The sequence below is a fragment of the Tasmannia lanceolata genome, unplaced genomic scaffold (assembly GCF_043159265.1).
Source record: "Tasmannia lanceolata isolate RefF3 unplaced genomic scaffold, GAP_Taslan_0.1 ptg000018l, whole genome shotgun sequence".
NCBI lineage: Eukaryota > Viridiplantae > Streptophyta > Magnoliopsida > Canellales > Winteraceae > Tasmannia > Tasmannia lanceolata.
Genome location: NW_027518695.1, coordinates 23,439,979 through 23,460,566, shown reverse-complemented (window position 1 = coordinate 23,460,566; position 20,588 = coordinate 23,439,979). Strand labels below are relative to the sequence as shown.

The window sequence follows — 20,588 nt, the reverse complement described above, 5'->3', positions numbered from 1 at the left end:
CCAAAATTTCAACATAGGAGACATTGTTTTGATGCAAATAAAATTAACTAAAATAAATGTATGGTATAAGTGATGTTTCCTATTAACATTAAATATGCCAATCAGATAGAGGGTTCAGATTAGGGGTGGCAATGGTTCGGTTTCGGTTTGGTTCGACCCCCAAACCGAGCCGAACCGAAATTTGAATCGGTTTGGTTTTACCAAACTAAAACCGAACCAAAACTGAATTTTCGGTTCGGTTTCGGTTCGGTTCCGCCAATTTTGCCACCCCTTACTCATAATAATTAGAAATATTCGGTTTCGGTTCGGTTTGATCCCCAAACCGAACCAAACTGAAATTTGAATCGGTTTGGTTTAACCAAACCGAAACCGAATTTTCGGTTCGGTTTAGGCTCGGTTCCGGTTCGGTTCGGCCAATTTTGCCACCCCTAGTTCAGATCAGTTAAAGGTGGGGCCCACAGCTGTTATAGCCCCACCAAATTGTATTACAATGAAGCTGCACCCTAATGTAGCATTCCACAATGATCCTAAGCCTATAATATCCAGTGCAAGACATTCTTTTTCAATAGAAGATAAAGAAAAGCAATTGATTCAGTACCCAAATATTTCTGGACCTAACGTGTTTGAGAAGAAACTCCACTGAAAAAACCTCAGAAACTTGCACGAGGCATCTTCCAATCAAACATTTCAACAAATACAAGGCAAATGCAAGTAATCTCTGCTTATTAACTTTGAAAATATTTTACAAAATTCTTACAATCAAGTCATCACTTTTCATAGCAGCCGAATTCCTGCCCTTTCAATTCTCGCTGTGATTCAAACAATGGCAGAAGTCAAATCAAATGACTAAAACCAATGTAACCAACTGCGGCGCTGCCCTTTCATTTTACCTTGGCTTTCTTCAGTTGGTGTCAAAGTGATCCTCTCGGCATTCGCTACAGCCCATCGAGAGAAGTCAGGAGACGAAACTAAACCCTCCAAAGCTTTTCTAGTGGAATCTCTGGTGAAGGTTTCCCACTCTTCCTTTGAAAATTTCTTCCTTTCAGGAGTGTCATGGAAGGAAGAATAATAAGTTTCTGATAGTTGACGGGTTGGCGTCTTGGTTAAACCTGCAGGACTTACTCTCGCTAGAATGGAAAAAAACGTGTCAATACAGCATGCTTGCTAACTGGTTAATCATATGTTCCTATTTCCATTGAAAGGTAATACAAGGATCACACACAAACCTGGAACAGGCGAAATGCAGGAAGCCAATGAAAAGTGTTTGGATCGAGGCCCAAGAAACTTGGACTCCGTCCTTTGAATCTCATTCACGTATTCAGCATAAGGATCTTGAAAGGCTTCTGATTTTCTGTGACTGCTTTTTGCTGATCTAAGTAACTGCCTGCAAAAATTAGCATAAGATACCAATTTTACATCAATTAGCAATGAAAAATAAAAGCTAGATAACAGTGGCTTCAAGGAAAGGAAGGCTTAAATGCTGGATGACCATAAAGCAGAACAGTTCTGACATACTCTAAAAGTCCTGAAATTTGAGACTAGGTGAAAAGATATTTTTGGTTGTGGCTTGTCTGGAAATTTAAGACCATAGATAGTTGTTTTGAGTAACAGATGAAATCACAAAGATAGTTGCCACGAAAAAAAAAAAGTGTAGTTCAGATTGGATGGTTCGCCCACATCAGAATTAAGACATTGATTGCTTAGGAAGGACAAGGCACCGGGTCCAGACGGCTTCCCGATGGCTTTCTATGAGCAACATTGGGACACCCTCAAAAATGACATTTTTGCTTTCTTTCAGCAGTTTCATGAACGAGGAAAACTCAACAGAGCCACTAACGTAACTTTTATCTCCTTAATCCCGAAGATAAACGGTGCCGTGGAGATCAAAGATTATAGGCCTATCAGTCTTGTGCATGGGGTATACAAAATTCTTGCAAAAGTACTAGCTGGCAGACTCAAGACGGTTATTGGCGACGTGATCTCTAAATTTCAAGGGGCTTTTGTTAATAATAGACAAATTCTTGACCGAGTCCTAATAGCAAATGAGGTTCTTGATTCTGCTAAAAGAGGTAGAGGGCGTGGGGTCATCATCAAGGTGGACATTGAGAAAGCGTATGATCACGTAGAATGGAATGTGCTTGATTATATCATGAATCAAATGGGTTTTGGAACCAAGTGGAGAAGCTGGATGATGGCTTGCGTCTCCTCGGCTTCCTTCTCTATACTAATTAATGGCTCAGCTGAAGGTTTTTTCGGATCTTCGAGGGGAATTCGCCAAGGGGATCCATTATCACCGTACCTATTCATTATGGTTGCTGAAGTCCTCAGTAGTATGTTCTCGAAAGCGGAGGAATTCGGGTACATCGAGGGGCTGAGGGTATCTGAGAATTCAACTAAAGTCACTCACCTTCAGTTTGCAGATGATACGCTTGTATTCCTGAAGGATTGTACGAAGCAGGTATATAATCTCAAGATTCTTTTCAAATGGTTCGAAATCTCTACAGGCCTAAAAATTAATATGCACAAGAGTGCGATTGCGGGGAGCAACATTGACATCGACAGACTTATGCGTCACGCTAATGTTATGGGGTGTTTGGCAACCTCCCTCCCTAATTCACATCTAGGGCTCCCTCTGGGATTTGGGGTTCCCTCAGCAACTCAGTGGAATCCAGTTGTGGAAAGGGTAGAAAGGAAGTTGGCGGCATGGAAGAAAAATTATCTATCCTTCGGCGGAAGAATTACTTTAATCAAGGCGGCAATGGCCAACATGCCCGTTTATTTCATGTCACTATTTAAAATACCGGCGGCTGTGGCGAAGCGGATAGAGAAGCTGCAAAGAGACTTCTTATGGGAAGGGCAGGAGAAGGGCAAAAAGCTCAAACACTTGCTAAACTGGGAGAAAGTATGTCGAACAAAAAAGAAGGGTGGGATTGGGATAGGGTCGTTAAAGCTAAGAAATAAGTCTTTGCTGGGAAAATGACTGGAGGTTCAGGTCCGAGAAGAAGGCTCTGTGGCGGAAGATTATAGGGGGAAAATACGGGAGATGTTGGGGTGACTGGATAAGCAGGGACCCACCTGGTGGAAAGGGCTCGGGGGCCTGGAAATCTATACTTTCTGTGCGTGATTTGTTTCACAAAGTTATTAGATTTAAGGTCGGGAAGGGAGTGAATGTTCGATTTTGGCTAGATAGGTAGATTGGGACTCAAACTCTCAAGGAGAGATTTCCGGATTTATTTCGCTTGGCGCGTAACCAACAAGCATCGGTAGCGGAGAATATTCAAGAAAGGTTTGGGGCTGCCAATATGGTGTGGGACATACAAATGCATAGAAACTTAAGAGAGGATGAAATCACAAATTATGCAGCCCTTCTTAAAGCTCTGGACGATTGTTACTTATCACCACAGGCGGAGGATACCATGCTGTGGCAATCTGAGTCGGACGGTGAGTTTACGGTGAGATCATTCTTTCAGGCTTTGAGTAATGATGAAGGGCTTGATTCTAGTTGGGGCAACTTATGGCGACAACATATTCCACCTAGGATCAAGGCTTTCGCTTGGACGGTTTCACATAGATGTATCAACACACTCAATCGCCTAAAGCAACGATGTTTTCAGCTCGCTAATCGGTGTTCTCTGTGTCTAGAAGCGGAGGAGAACATCGATCAATTTGTTTATACATTGCTCTTATTCCAACCGAATATGGAATGCATTGCTTCTTTCTTTTGGGTTACAGTGGGTTATGAAGGGGGCAATATCGGAGGTCATTCTCAATTGGAATGGAGCTTTTCATGGCTGCCTGGGTGAAGATTTATGGAAATCTCTATCGTTTGCGATAATTTGGCATATCTGGAAGGAAAGGAATAACCGAGTGTTCTCGAGAAAGCTAAGGTATGGAGGCATATTGTACTGGACATAAAGTTATCCTTAATCACCTGGGCCAAAGCAAAAGGAAACATGCCGTATTCTACCGGGGTTGCATTGCGTAAGTGGAACGTGGTGCTGAGAGAAAGAAGATATCGGCCTTCAATTACACCGCAATGGAAAGCTCCGGCGGAAGGTTGGTTAAAGTTGAACTGCAACGGCAGCTCACTTGGTAATCCGGGACCGGCGGGTTTTGGGGGACTGATCCGTGATCTTATGGGTAGAACTTTAATGTCGTATTCAGGACCGGCGGGAACAAGTGATGCTAATGAAGCGGAGGCGAGGGGACTGCTGTTGGGCTTAAGATGGTACTCTGAGCATAATTTAGGACCCCTTATAGTGGAAGGGGACTCATCAAATGTTATAGCTTGGGCAAGTAATCATGGAGGCGGGCCATGGAGACTACACAATATTCTCGATGAAATACGAGACCTAGTAAGGAGCCTCCATCCACAGCTTACTCATAGGAGGAGAACTGCCAACACTCGTGCGGATATACTGGCCAAACAAGGGGTAACTTTGGCGGAAATGATTGTCAATTGTAATGATATTACAGGGAATTCATAGGCAATTCTGTGCCTGACCCCATATCGTTTTTCTGTACTGGGACGCCTTGTCCCTCCTTTAATTAATAAATCCTTGTTAATTCTCCAAAAAAAAAAAACATTGATTGCTTAGGATATTCATTTTTCCATCTTAAAGACATTCAGACAGATCATTGTGTATGTATGTGTGAGAAGATTGTCCGAAGTAAAGGAGGGAAAGAAACAAGTTGTAGAGAGGATGGCCTTTGAGTGACAGGATAGTGAGGTCAATGTACTTGTGGGACTCGGGCTTAGCTGTAACATAATCAGCTGATTTCTTTAACAAAACTTTCAAGGTTAATTAAAGATTATATCAAACTCTGTAAAATTTCACTACATTGACTACAGGACTAGTTCCCAGATGCATGAACCTTGACCTCAACCAAGTGTAGTTTCTTGACTTTCTTCAGTCCAATTTTGATCATTCTATTGACATGCCAGTGTCCTGCCCGCATAAAACCTCTTCTTTATTTCCATCATCAAAAGTTGATCAATCAGATCAAACCAAAATCCAGCCAGCTACTAACAAAAAGAATAAAAGATTAACAAGAGCTCCTATTTACTTCCACCCTAAACCTGAATTTCTGATTCAAAGTCCGATATATAATTCTCTGTAATCATTTGGTCAACTGGGTAACAGCAGGCTCCATGATTTCAGGTGTTGGTGAGCCTACTAGCTCAATGATCAATTGGTCAGAGATGGGTAACAGCTCATTAGGTTAGTGGTTTTGGTGGGCCCAACTAGCCACCCGGGAAGAATGGGCCTACAAGCTAAATGATTATTTGGTCAGCTAGGTGACAGCTCATTCCATGGATTGTGGTTTTCGTAGCCCAACTAGCGACACAGGGAAGAATAAGAATACTATCTATCACTTTCAGACATTCTGGACATATGCCAATTAAAAATGAAATTCACAGCAACCCCGAAACCCACACCTAGATATATGATATACATGCAAAATGAACGTGTTGGAGGAGCGACAAATGTGTTGTGAGGGGCATCTTAACTACAAGCATGCCACATTAGCCAATTAAAACATTTTCTGGCTTTCTGCTCTGATCTGTAGATACAAGATTGAGATTAAGAAAAGTAAGACAAGATGGCAACCCTAGAATGAAGCTACTATGTTGAATGTCTCCAAGGAAGATTAAGAGCCATTCTAACCTGTAATGTACAACTTTAGATCAATGCCAACGACTAAATATCAATCAGAAAATGCAATAGTAAGTCTGTTATGTTCCTTCCTGTATGACATTTATGGCACCACTTATGCCTCATGTATATGATCGGATCCGTTGATCTGAATGGCAGCCTAAGTCTGGCCAAATACCATTGAGAACACCTTGATCAGATAGTCCTAGGCCCTTGATCCGTCAGGCCTTGTTAAGGGCAAGGTTTTAAATTTCGACCAAAATCCGAAATTTCGAGTTTCGGTTAAGACCAAAATCGAAATGAACCATACTCGAAACGGTACTTTATTTCAATCGAAATTTGATTGAAATTTCGCTTATTCTGAAATTTCGTCCGAAATTTAAGGGATTTCACCCAAAAATCTCGATTATTTAATATTATCCAGAAATTTCAGCCAAAATTTCGGTCGAAATTCTCTACCCTATAAAATAGCCGTAGAAAGATTTAATTAGATTTCGCCGAAATTTCGACTTCGGTGAGGACCGAAACGCATTCCGAAACCGAAATTTAAAACCTTGGTAAAGGGTTCCGATGCTTGTATTATTTCTTTATCAGACACATGGGATGTCCATTTTGAATGGGACAAAGACCATGTCGCTCGACTTCATGATGTTCTACAAGCTCAACAGTCTTGATTTCACATAAATGTATTACTATTCCCTCCCCCCCCCCCTGTCAAGTTGCCTTTTACCAGTGATTGTAAAAGTGACTTCTGCATATTCATTCTCATATTATTTAGTTAAGAACAAGATGACAAAGGGAGTTCAGATCATACAAGGTGATGACTATACTCAACTCAACTAAGCCTTTGTCCCAAACCAGCTGGGGTCGGCTAATGAATCCTTTAGAAAAATTTCATGATGAAGGTGAAAGAATCTACCCGGCTCAAAATGACTAAGTCTAATCCTAACACTTGTTGGGTTCATCTACATGAATCATTTTCTTCCATTCTCTCCTATCCAAGGTCATGTTCTTTGTTATGTTCCTAGCTATCAAGTCTTCCCTCACTGTTTCTACCCAAGTTATTTTCAATTTGCCCCTACGTCTTTTTACTCTATCAACTTGGCACAAGCCGCCTCTTCTCATTGGAGCATCCAAAGGCCTACGTTTGATATGTCCAAACCATCTTAAGAGGTGCTCTCTCATCTTCTCCTCAATTGGTGCCACCTCCACCTTTTTACGAATGCCTTTATTTTTTATTCTATCTAACCTTGTGTGGCCACACATCCATCTAAGCATTCGCATCTCCACTACACTCATCTTATGCACATGCTGCTTCTTGGTAGCCCAACATTCTGAGTCGTACAGCATGGCTAGCCTCACAGCTGTCTTATAAAACTTTCCCTTCAACTTGACAAAGATTATACGGTCGCACAAAACTCTTGAGGCAAGCTTCCACTTCAACCAACCTGCTCTTATTCTATGGTTAGCATCCTCTTCAATCTCTCCTTCCTTATGTAGAATTGAACCAAGATAGCGAAAGATATCCCTCTTAGGTACCTCTCATCCAGTCATATTTACTACATCCTCGTCCTGCCTCCTTACATTACTAAAGTTGCACTCCATATACTCTGTCTTAGTCCTACTTAGTCTAAAACATGGTTATAAATTTCGGCGTTTTGGCTGAAATATTTCGGTTTTGGCCGCGACCGAAACGAAACTCACATGAAGTCGTTTCTTTACAAGATTTCGGTGAAATTTCAAATTTTCGCCTTTTCTACAAAATTTCCACCGAAATTTTAAATAGATTCACCGAAATAGCCAAAATTTTCACTAAAATCGCCGAAATTTACATCGAAATTTTAGACATTTCGACTGAAATTAAAAAAACGAAATAATAATCATATTTTTACATGATTTCGGCGGTGGTGACCGAAACCGAAATTTAAAACCTTGGTCTAAAACTTTTGGATTCCGAAGTAGTTCTCCAGAACTCTAACTTAGCATTTACTCCTGCTTTGGTTTTGTTAATTAATACTATGTCATTTGCAAATAACATACACCACGGCACCTCATCCTGAATACCCTCCGTAAGTTCATCCATAATTAGCGTAAAAAGATAAGGGCTTAGAGCTGATCCTTGGTGCAGTCCTATTGTAATTAGAAACTCACTAGACGTGCCAACCGTAGTTCTTACACTAGTTATTGCTCCATCGTACATATCCTTAATCACATCAACATATTTAGTAGGCACTTTTTTCTTTTAAAGACCCACCACATAACACTCCTGGGAACCCTATCATATGCTTTCTCCAAATCAATAAAAACCATATGAAGGTCCTTTTTATTTTCTCTAAATCTCTCCATTAATTGCCTAATCAAGAAGATAACTTCCATAGTCGATTGTCCGGGCATGAAGCCAAACTGATTCTCTGACACCTTAGTCTATTTTCTCAGTCTATGCTTAATTACCCTCTCCCAAAGCTTCATAGTGTGACTCATTAGCTTAATTCCCCTGTAATTGGTGCAACTCTGAATATCTCCTTTATTCTTATAAATAGGTACTAATGTACTCTTCCTCGACTCATCAGGCATCTTCTTAGTCTTCAAAATATTGTTAAATAATCTAGTTAACCAAACCAAACCCGCACAAAGTGATGACTATATACATGTTTTTTATTCTCATATTATTTAGTTAAGATAATATAAAAATGTGCCTATAAAAAATTTTAAAAAAATGTCAAGATCGTGCAACTACTTACTTGTACATGTGACGTAAAAATCTTGACTTTCTAATCCTTCTTGCTATTGACGAGAGAATTACTCCACAAACCAATGCTTCTGCTGCCAATAGGGTATCCAGAGAGCTCTATACACAACAGGAACTTGACAGTTTGTAATGCTTAATAACAAATGAAATCATAAAATATTTGATAAATATTTAACAAAAACAGATGATAATTAGATAGAGGCAGTGGGGCAACAAGGAATAAAAAGTTAGATGAATATTGAATGATCAAAAGGGACCAGGAGCGTACCAGAAGAATCATAAAAGCAGCAAAAATCCAGATGGACCATGACACAAAATGAGCTATACTTATATCAACAGATCCATCTTCAGTCAGAACGAGTTTGCGTACACCCCAAAAGCCCAACCAGGCTCCAGCCAGAGCAAGGAAAATCAGCAGAAATATTGCCACCTGTGATTGTCACTTAATTGGAAAAGGAAAACATCTTGAACATTGATTTTCATCATTCATCACTGGTAACGAAAGAAGTAACAAAGTTTCTCCAGTATTAAATGCACAGCAAATTTAAAGCTAACCATGATAGAACCTATTGCTATACACAGAATGAACTAAAAAATGTGACAAGCAGATCACAAAAAAATCAAATATAAGTTTAAAGCTAACCATGATAGAACCTATTGCTATACACAGAATGAACTAAAAAATGTGACAAGCAGATCACAAAAAAATCAAATATAAGTCTCTCTCTCTCTCTCTCTCTCTCTCTCTCTCTCTCTCTCTCTCTCTCTCTCTCTCTCTCTATATATATATATATATATATATATATATATATATATATATATATATATAGAGAGAGAGAGAGAGAGGAAATGGTTTCTGCGCTCGAGCACAGAAACATGGTGGGGCCACATTTTGGGTGGGATCCAAAGCATTCATTTGATGGGCCCTTTCATGGGTAGGGTGTCCACCAAAAATCAGCTCCATTGGATCACCTTAGGGTGTCCATTTGTGGGGCCAAAAATGGACAGATTTGTGGACAAACAGTATCTGTCCATTTTTGGCCCCACAAATGGACACCCATTGGTGATCCAATGGAGCTGATTTTTGGTAGGACCCCCATCCATTATGGGGCCTTCTAAATGAATGCTTTGGATCAACCACCCCCCCCCCACCCCCCCCCCCCGGGCCCCAATGGCCCCACGCGCCTGTTTCTGTGCTTGAAGGTTAAAAGTTAAAGTAACTTAAGAATTACTAGGTAAAAATATGTAAGCTCAAAAATACAAAAGGTTCTGAAACAGAAGATGAAGTTGCAAATCTAAGAAGTTACAAATTTCACTTATCAGAAAAAAGTTGCAAATTTTAATCATTACATAGAATGGCTTTGTGGATAAAAGAAAGGGATTTTAGGGTATTTTCTGTGTTTATTAGCAAGTACGCACAAGTTTCTTCAACCAGGGAGGGTCAAACTGAAAACCACAGCTTCGTCACATTATATAATTTTGACATAGTGGGAGATTGCTTTATAGTTAAATTAAGCCATGGGTCACTCAAGGTCACTTCCATTTAGTTGTGCACGTAGGCAGATATATTGTGGTTTTACCAAGCTTCTTAGTCCTCATGCAGCATGTGATTGCAGAGCCCTATGACAAAAGTTTAAAGTGAACTTCTGTTGAGTGCATGTACTCGTTACATTAGTATTTTTTTTTTAACAGTTTGTTAATGAAGTTAATACCCTATGGATCACCTTTATAGGATCTTCAAAGAAGGTGTACGATGGACAGTTGAGTGTTACGTGACTTGAGGTGGAACCCACTGTTTAAGGAACAAAGGTAAAACTAATGAGGAAATCTCAAAGAGATTGCAGTGTTTTCAAGTTGAGAGAATCCAAAGAACCTGTACATCATAAACTATGTAAACTCCACTTCATTGAAGATGTCACTTTCACAATTTATCTGTAAACCTGAGTTACTCGTCCATTTATTGCATTCCAGCACACCTGAGTCACTCATCCATATAAGTTGAAACAGGAGGAAGCAAAATAGACTGTAGTATTTGATATTCAGACATCATATTTTGCCATTTTTAGACGATGATACAATGTATTTAATGCATATCGGTATCTGAATTTGTATAAATTATGCCAATGCATAACTAACATAGATTAGCCACATTTATATACATATTTAAAAATGAATTTGACTAACCATTTAAGTAAATATTTGTGGCTTCGTATAATAAAGAAAATAGAAAATATTGATTTTTTTGGTTAATGCTCCCAGACGATACCTATATCACCATTTAACCTATTATGATCTCAATCATTCCATCACTGGCTTATAGCTTATTGCGATCTAGTTTAGATTGCAATCTATTATGATTTGACATGGTAACAGTATAATGGTGTACAAAAAGTGAAAATTATTTGTATCTATAGTAAACAAGTTGGCCGGTGAATATTCTTACCTAGATTATAGCATGGTATATGGTATATAATATATATTCCATCATGCAACATAGGTTAACCAAAGTTGCTACACAGAGACATCTTATTTCTGATCTCTGCTGCATGACCAAATTCTGAGTGATCAACAGTTGCTCGGTTGGGTTTTTTTTTTTATTTTTTTCTGGATTGGCAAATGGATTTCATTATAAAAACAGAAGCCAAGAAGGTCCCTGAACAGTACACTGAAGAAGCGACAAAGATTTTACAATAAAAACTTTGGGGGGGGGGGGGGGATCGAACAGCTCAAGGCTTTCTTTGTGCACCCCTGCCCTTGCTAGACAATCTGCTTCACCGTTGGTAGACTGCCTAACAAGCTTGAATGTTTTTTTTTTTTAATGTTCCTAACATGCTTGAATGTGATCAATCCCATCGCAATTCTATCAAGAATTTCATCAAAATAGGATCCAAATCTCCAAGGTACCGGCTTTGATCCCCGAAGCCATCTGATAACAGTTGCTTGGTTGTTAACCAAACAAAATCCAAGTTGGTCCCGCAAGGTGCATGGTCAACATACTTGACCTTGTCAACTACGATCGATTTACAAATTCACATCAAACAATACAGAATTTATACAAGCCAATAGAATAATCATTAATATGTAAACATATAATCTACACAGAAGACCATGCGTCCAAGAATGGCCCATAGAGCTCTGTAGTAAATGTGCAAGGTACGTAATGAGAATTAGCAGTACGTATAGAGAATATAGAACAGAAAAACTTACGTACAGGACTATACATATCTTCGCTAATTCCTATCTCAAGAAGCACGGAGCGTAACAATCCAGATAAGTAGCGGAGAAGAAAGGACCCTACGCCAATCTACCACAGCAACCACACGGTGTTAGCAATTAATAAAGGAGATGATATCAAGTAAGATAAAATGAAAAATAAATGAAGCTGATCAACTTGGTAAGATTGACACTCACAAGCGAAGAATACATAAAAATTGCGAGTGAACTCTTTCGACCCGTTGGGAGCAGCTTCATCCCCTGTCAATGTAAGGATGCTAACAAATAAATGATACTGCCTACTCATACCGAAAAGCAGAATATTTTATAATATGGGGGTTCCTGCTTTTGATGATCAACTACATTTCATGGACTTATTCTTACCTTCATTTTTACTTACTGAATTACTTATTCAAGCACAACGTAACAAACAAGGACCAGAAATTTCAATACGCTATGTAAAATGGAAAAATTATGTGCACATGTGATACTAGCTGGATATCATGAGTTCTAAACTAAAATTAGAATATAGCAATTAAATAAAATATTAAACAGACAATATTTATGGCTCTAAAATCAAGTATTTGATAAAGAGGAATGCTAGATGCAGGCCATTCAAAAAAACGAAAAAAGAAATGCTAGCTGCAGTGGGCACAATAGCCTAGTGAACATGTGTAGTTTGAAAGGGCCACATCACATGGTACATCTTTAAAAAAAAAACACAGGGTACAAACAGGTCATGTGTTTTTCAGGCAACATTGCCATTTTTTGCAAGTGTTACTGATTTGGGTTGTTGGGTGACTACTCATGTAAATTCAGTGGACCCACCAGCAGTTCAACATATTTAAAAAATGAAATGCTAGAAATCAGGCTGTCATTGACATCGTAAGAGGGCCCACTTCGGGTCCTTCAGACCAAAAATGGAGGAACCTTGCTTCCTTGAATTATTGAGATTTTACGAATAAAAAAATTGGGAGCTGCCCTAATTGATTTTATTGAACACTCTAATGAATTTTATTTCTGGTTTAGGAGTTCTATTTTAGTTTGATTTCAGCAATGTAACTTGAATTAGATGTGAGGTTTGGATGAGACTGGGGTCATAGTTTGGGGTTGAATTTAAATAGGGGGAAGAAGGACAAGTTGAATCCTATGTTATGGGTTAATTTGGTCATTTCGGCGAACAGATACGGCTTCTATGGTCATTCTGGGGAATAGATACGGCTTCTATTATGCTATTGTGATGCTCTCTCTCTCTCTCTCTAGACACACACATGCATGTTTATCATAATCTAGTTAGAATATGCATCTATATAGATACTTTTTTGGGTCAAAATAACTATAATACTTGAAACATATCACTCTCTCTGAATTAAATGTACTGCTTTTTACTAGTTCCTGTCACATATTTGCAATTATAATTTTGAGCATGAGTCTAATATATGCTATTTTAATTTTATTAGTAGTTCCATCTTCTGAGTTAGATGTAGTCAAGTTGTATGGTACTTTATTTATACGTCTTGTGTCTTAATCCCATGATATTGGACACCGGTATCCATGTCCGAGACTTTGAGAAACACTGTTTCCTATATTCGCTCCCATGTTGTAACCATATCTATATAGGGGTATAGATTTACATGGGATCCATATTAGAGCAGGAATATCCAAATCAAAGGGAATTCATCCTCTTAGCCATTCTAAAAGTACTTCTCCTTCTCCCTTTGCATCTCATATTCTTCGTGGAACTCCCTATTCATCTTCTCTTTTCTTCCATTTTGTCCTCATTTCTCATCCACATAAAAAAGGACCACCCATTTGTCTCCTTTTTAAGGGCTTCAATCCTCCTTTCATTCAATTTTCCGGGGCTCTGTCCATTTCTTTTCTTCTTTCTCTTAATCTGTCTTTTCTTTACTAACATAATGATGTAGCACCGGGAGGAGAGATAGAAGAAAGGGAAGAGAAATAGATGAAAGAGTAGAAGAAGAGAAGAGGAGGAGAAGAATAGATGAAGAATAGGGGAAGAAGAGAACAGAGAGAATAGACGAGAAAGAGGGGCAGGAGGAAGAAGAAGAAATCTGAGGGAGAATAGGAGAAGAAGAGGAGGTATAGAGGAAGGGGAAGAACCTGTGCAGGGGAGAAGCTAAATAACATGGAAATAAGATTCCTAGAAACTAAATAACATGGAAATAAATCCTAATGGGCAAATATGCCACTTATTGGCCTATTATTTGCATCATTCTCCCCCGCCTGACTAGAACTCGCCCTCGAGTTCTAGTCCGCCTAGATCAAATATGTAGACAATCAACTGAAGCAGTAGGAGTCGTAAGCAGTCGAAGGCACTCCTAATATCTAAGACTCGTGATAACCGTGCAAAGCGTCTGAAATGCCGGCGAAGCGATAGGGAAGAAATCGCCAACGTAGAATCATAAGAACACAACTGCTCCGGAGAAGAAGACTGGTATAAAGGAAGGAGAAGAACTTATAGGGGGGAGAAGCCAATCAATCTTTATTAATCATCCAAACTTTTTAATCCCTAATACATGAGGCCTATATATAGGCAATGGAACCAAAATTCCATGGAAAATAAAATTCCTAAAAATAACATGGAAAATAAAATCCTAGAAACTAAATAACATGGAAATAAGATTCCTAGAAACTAAATAACATGGAAATAAATCCTAATGGGCAAATATGCCACTTATTGGCCTAATATCTGCATCACATAAGCATCATGTAAGTAAGGTGAATGTCTAGCAATTCACTTCTCTTTCTTTTCTTTTCTTTTTAAAAAAAAGCAACAAGCACCGAAATCACAAATTTTAGGTGCATGTTAGCAACAACCCATTGAACTCCCTCAATTATTTTCCCTTATCCTTCCCCACTCTCTATCCACATCATTCCTCTTTCTACTTTCTTTTTTTGTTTTTCGGCCTCTATTCTCATTTTTCTTCTTTGTTTTCAATTCCAAATTCTCTATCATGGCATCTCTTCCTTCTATATTATCTTTCTATTCCTTCCTTTTGTCCTCTCAACTCGTCACCATCAAACTTTCCCATGATAATTTTCTAGTCTAGAAAGGTTAGATACTTCCAATTATCGGTTCCCCGGGGGGTTATTGATCAACCTAGCTATACTTCCCAATGAATTAGTGAAAGTAGACAAAGTGAAGGAAAGATTAAAGGAGACTTGACTGAAAGAAGAACCAAGGGAGTTGTGTCTTCTCATAGGGAGTGTAATCTCGAATAGAATCCTTAGTATGCCAAGTATCAGCTACATGCTGTGCGGATTAATTCACCTTTATATTTTAAACTTCTTTCCCAAGTGTTTGGTGTCACTTTAGAACGGGACTTGTGGAAAAATCTACACACTTTCTACTCAGATCCTTCAGAGGCCCATATGATGTAGTTCAAGTTGACATGCATAGTGTATTGTCTAAGACTAAGCCATGTTTTCCACATCTATTCTCACCAAGGATTTAAATTTCGGTTTCGGTTGCCATGGGAACGGAAACGTTTCGGTTTTGGTTCAAAATTTCAGTGGAAATCCTGTAAAACCACGAAAAACATATGGAAACATATTCAAATGATAGAATTTTAAGATGAAAATTTAGGAAATGCACTAGAATAAGCACAATATACCCTTAGAACCCATCACATAAGCAATACAACGACCCATAATGGTTTAACAAAATCGAACACTAGTGACATGCGTTGTCGCACATGTCTAATAAGTCAATACACACCACATTTCACATAAAATTCATATAAATATTTATAAATGATACATACACCATATTTCACATATAATTCATAAAAATATAATATAACATTCACTGATATAGTATACCACTAATGCACTTACAATTTCGGATTCGGTATACGTTTCAACTTCACATGCATTTCGATGGGGATTAACACAAAACCATTTTGGTCATTTCGTGTCAGTTTTGGAGATAATTTGAAACCATGATTCTCACTCCCTCGGCTTTCTATACCTTAGTTGCACTTCGAGTATTTTGTTTATTCAACATAAGAACTGATGTGCGTCCAAGGCTTCTATGGCACCCTCCAAGCCTCCCATATCATACACTTCCCTCTTCGCACACATTCGTAGTGTTGTATTTATCCAACTCAATTTCATCTAAACAGGAAGCAGTCGAAGTTGTCGACGTGATCAAGGCATGGTCAAGGATATCTCTACTGTGGACTCGGACAGGAATGCGGCCAAGGTAAAAGGGAGTCGACTCAGGGGAGTCCACGATGACATGAGGGAGTTTTGAAACTATGCTCCTTACTATCCAGGCTCACAAGCACACACCTAACCCACTCGACCAAGAAAAGTTACCCAAGGAGGTCTCTTCCCAACATCACCAGCATATTCATGGTTGCTCCACAACAACCTTATCAACAAGCTCTTGGGTTAGTTGCCTTCTATTGCACTGCACCACCTACGTACCCCCTAGAACACTGCTTGGAAGGGTGCGCCAAATTTCAACACCTAATATTTTATTCCAACAATACTCTTCTAGGTTTACAAATTGTATCCTAGTTCACAAGGAGATCCTTTTGAGAAGAGGGTTATCAGTTCACAAGAATTTCTTGGAAGTCTATCAAGCGTATCAGCCATGGAAGAAACAAAGAAAGCTGGCAAATTAGCTACGCGACTTAGTCAAGTATAGAGCCTAGAACTATGATCATAATCATATATTCAAAGCTTTCAAGTACGACCCTAATCATACTCGCTAGGAACTCCAACAATTGGAGACATACCTAAGCATTTTATAGGAAACAAACAAGCTTAAAACCGAGAGAGAGAGAGAGAGAGAGAGAGAGAGAGAGAGAGAGAGAGATCCACCACACTCTTCAATGTTAACTCCACATATGAAACTCTTCATATGAATATACATGCTAGTCATTTCCTTTATGGAAGAATATTAAGTTTTTTTTTTTTTTTGAACAAGCTGAAATCGAGTGCAGGTGGAGTATTGTTTCTTTAATTGATCAAAACCGACAACATGCACTTCCCAAGAGTGCAAAATGTAGACGACTCGACTTAAAGTGTCAGCTGCTTTGCTCTCCACTCCCGCTTGGTGTTTGATGATGAAAGTATATTCTTGTACGAATTCCACTTACCATGTCAGTAATTCAGTTTCTTCTGAGAGTTGAGCCATCGGAGCACTTTATGTTAGAAAGTGATATATCATAACTAAATGTATTTTCACAAAGTTAAACCATATGAAGCAGAGAAACATCCAACCAGGCTAGAAGAAACAAGATTTGGTGTGACATAAATGAATTGGATATAGAAAATAATGTGGTACCTGGAAAAGGACCATCAATATCACAAGGATGATGCCAACAGCCATTGCACTGCTATAGTAGAAAACTAATGACTTGCTCAGAGTGGAGGCCAACATCATCAAAACTACCCCCAAGGCCAAAAAGATTACGCGATATAACAAAAATTCTGCAAATACATGTGTCAGTACTGTTAGAAGCCACCATATACCAGATATAGATAGTGAATGGATTGTTGAAATATTAAAAATTACCTTCTTTAGTTGAAACCTCAAGAGATTCAAATGATTGACCAGCCATTCGTATATCCAGAAACCTACTGTCAAAAGGTGACATGGATCGAACCCATGTCCCCTTACTGGGCTTCTCCCAGTTACCTTGAGGGCACATCCCTAAGCCAAGAGATGAATTCCTGTAAAGAAAAACAAAATTGTAACTAATTCACTTAGCAAATAGAGCATCTTATTGCCATTAGATAACATGAACACTTTCTTTTTTTCCAATCATGAATAAGCCATTGTGGATAAATTTCTCTCAATGTGCATTGATAGTCCAACACCACATACAGGTGGTTGTAAAGTTTGATGATCCTGACATCCACATGGTGAACCATACCATTAATTCATAATGGTACAACAACCACATGCGTTTTTTTAACAATCCAATTAATGGATTTTTGCCTGGTAAATATGGACAGTTGACCTTTTTTGCTTCTAAGCTTCCATTTAAATCCAATTAATCGAAGGATTACTATAGTCTGGTCAGTGTACCATGGTCGATCCACAGCAGGGCTCAGCATAGACAGTCCGGACCCTAGGCCATATTACTCTCTCTATCCACATGTATTTGGTAGTAGGGGATTAATCGTGATTAATAGAAAACCGCTATAATTTAGAAATCTCCATTTATATATATATATATATATATATAACCATATTGGAAATATACACCATCTACTAAAGGTAATTGAGTCATACACATAAGATCCGATGCTTATTACTTTTTCCTTATTAATTGACAAACCAAAATCTATTATGACCATATTCTTATTAACAACAACAACCTGATTCATGTATCGGAGAAATGTTGAAGAAACTAACTGAAATGGGCGAAAATCAGATGTAACAAATGATAAGAGAAACAATATAATACAAATAATATTGGGTTTTCGTCTACTGACCTATGGAGACAGACCTCCACATTACGCGGAGGAACTCTGGAACTTGTTTGCTCAGAAATGTTCACCTTCACTTTCAATGAATTGGGATACTTCAACAGATGTTGAAACCTGGACAAGCCACGGATATGAACTCTTTCACAATAAATCAACGTACCAGGCTTAGAACCTGGAGAACTTTCCACTGGCTGGCCAGAAGATAGCTGCAACCTAGTGGGATGACCAACTGCAGAACCAAAAAGCGCAATTCACACCATATGAATATGGATATGTAGATAAAAGCATAGGAAACTGACACAGTTTTTTAACCCAGAATTTAGCTAGGAACTTGGGGCAGCACCTTAAATTTTATTAATAAGGAAGAAAAAGTTTTTTTTTTTTTGATGGCTAAGCTGGGTTAGGTAGACCCCTACCGGTATATTAAATAAAGAAAGATGATACAATAAGCAGAAATAAGACAACTACCCAATCCTTAGAACAATGTCTAAGGAAAAGGGCAGAACAACTAGGGTCATGTTAAACTCAAAAAAAAAAAAGCAAGAGAAAAGAAATACATGAGCAGAATTTGTACAATCGGTGAGGCTTGGGACACACGTGATCCCTAGAGCAAGACCCCATACTCAAGTGAAGCCATGTTCACATCTAGGAGGTCTATCATCTTCTCGCTATACTTCCTTAATATCTGGATTTTCCTCAACTCATGAACCTTTGGGGGTTCTATTTTTCTTTGATGGAGGAGGTCTTTTTTCTTTTGTTGGGGAGCTCTTCTTCACCAGCTTTCTGTCTTCCTTTTTTCCTCTGGATTTTTTGCCATGAGCCTTCTTCAGTGGGATAGGATTCCAATTGGAAGGATGATCCTTCCATATTCCGGTTTCCTTCTTCAGTGTGGAGAGTCCCTTCCTCGAGGGTATCTAAAGGTGAGAACCTATTGCCTTGACTCTTGAGGGGTTGACTCTATGATTCTTATACATGGGACTCCATTTACTTAAGATTGCCCTCTTTGATAGTCAATTTTCTCGTGGGTCCATTTTTGCCTCTCCATTCTTCACCCGTGATTTCGGCCTCCACACTTACTTGATTTCTTTGAGATAGCCATTGGACTGTTTCTCACAAACCTCTGTCGAATGGCTGAAATCACTGCAAGTCTTACATGCTTTAGGTTTCCAATCATACTCAATTGGTTGAAGGACGGTGCCGCTTGAAGTATTGACGCGAATGGTAACAGGGAGGGAATAAGGAAGAAAAAGTTAAAAGAGAAGGAAACTGATAAATAAATATTGTTTTCGTTTCTTTGTAAGGGTTTCAGGGGTTTTTCTTTCCTCTTCTTATATTTTGTTGGGTTAGAGGCATAGAACCATGCCTCTAACCCAGCAAGATACAAGAAGAGAAAGAAAAAAAAACCTTTTAAACCCTTGACAAAGAAAGCAAAACAATATTTATTTATCAGTTTCCATACATAACCTCTGATAGTTTGAAACTCCATACATTAGGCTGGTAATGCTAGTTAGTAGTTGATACATACCCAGCTAAAAATTTTGATGTGAATAAATCAAAACATGGGGGTGTAAATCTCAGCTCCCATTGAAAAAATGTCCATGATTTTCCTCCCTTTTTTCTTCTTACCAGTTCTAGGGAAGTAGATGAAATAATTTCTTACAGTGGAAATCTAACACAACAAATGGAAGAAAAAAGAAAACCCTAGGCTTCCAAAGAAAGAAAGAGAGTGCGCACCTATGGAGAATTCATCTGCTGCAGAGGCAATCAAGAACAAACCCAACAAAACCCAGAGGCGGAAAAGGGTAAAAAAGCTAAATCGCTCTGCAATTTCCATGGTTTCGAAGATGGGAAGAGAGAAAAAATGAAAAAATGAGGCATCAGAGGGTAAAATTTTGAGTCTGGAATGGGCCTTGCCGCGTTTCTAATTGTAATGTTTCAGTGGGGGGGGGGCGACCATTTTGTAATAAAATGGGGCGCCCACTAAAAAATTAGTGGCTACATTTGTGATGGATTGAACCGTCTATTTTGCTTGACCAACAAAAATCAATGGCAGACATCCAATCTTGGCATCCAATGGCCTGTTCGACAAGTAGACCTGGCAACTGGGTGGGCCGGGCCGGGTTTCACCCAAACCGTACGGGTCTGGGTGCTACGGGCGTGTTCACAAATGACCCGGAATCTTACGGGTTACTATTTTGTGAACGCAGACCCCATCCCATATGGGCCGGGTGGACCCGCAGGTCACCCACTTTTTTTTTGCTGTTTTTATTCCCACACTCTAGGATAATTCAAATTGTCCATGTGATGGGCCATAATGTAAATAGGTTGTGCCCAAAAAATCATTTTCATGGGATGATCCTAGCCTTACGTTGTGTTCTATCACATGGACGGTTTAGATCATCCTATGATGTAGTCCGTATAGTACTCTCTGAAAAATACAGGACTAAAGGATTTACACTATATAAAATCTCAATCATTTGGGTTTTTATAGGCACCCGGGG

At 38.9% G+C, this 20,588-nt stretch overlaps 1 protein-coding gene across 3 annotated transcripts; it reads right to left on the bottom strand.

Annotated features, from left to right (window-relative positions):
• Positions 1 to 541: 541 nt before the first annotated feature.
• Positions 542 to 20,007, bottom strand: LOC143851144 (uncharacterized). 3 transcript variants are annotated; one of them, XM_077360478.1, is made up of 11 exons: positions 19,822 to 20,007; positions 18,094 to 18,316; positions 17,168 to 17,325; positions 16,937 to 17,082; positions 11,818 to 11,880; positions 11,614 to 11,710; positions 10,131 to 10,198; positions 8,675 to 8,836; positions 8,399 to 8,505; positions 1,227 to 1,384; positions 542 to 1,127 (listed from the first exon to the last, which is right to left on the bottom strand). In XM_077360478.1, the coding sequence occupies exons 1-11, from the start codon at positions 19,919 to 19,921 to the stop codon at positions 847 to 849; spliced, it is 1,563 nt and encodes a 520-aa protein (XP_077216593.1). In that variant the 5' UTR covers positions 19,922 to 20,007; the 3' UTR covers positions 542 to 846. The 3 variants fall into 3 exon arrangements, with proteins under 3 accessions (XP_077216593.1, XP_077216594.1, XP_077216595.1); XM_077360479.1 differs by lacking the exon at positions 19,822 to 20,007 and adding an exon at positions 18,645 to 19,275; XM_077360480.1 differs by lacking the exon at positions 10,131 to 10,198 and having other exon boundaries at positions 11,618 to 11,710.
• Positions 20,008 to 20,588: the final 581 nt, after the last annotated feature.

Bases quoted from the DNA above. Each gene is read 5' to 3' on its own strand.
- LOC143851144 (XM_077360478.1), bottom strand. From the start codon at position 19,921: ATGGAAATTGCAGAGCGATTTAGCTTTTTTACCCTTTTCCGCCTCTGG. The intron at 8,506-8,674 runs GTACGCTCCTGG...TGTTGTGTATAG, and splicing joins CTGCTTTTATGATTCTTCTG to AGCTCTCTGGATACCCTATT. The intron at 1,385-8,398 runs GTAAGTAGTTGC...TAATTTTTGCAG, and splicing joins TTTTTACGTCACATGTACAA to GCAGTTACTTAGATCAGCAA.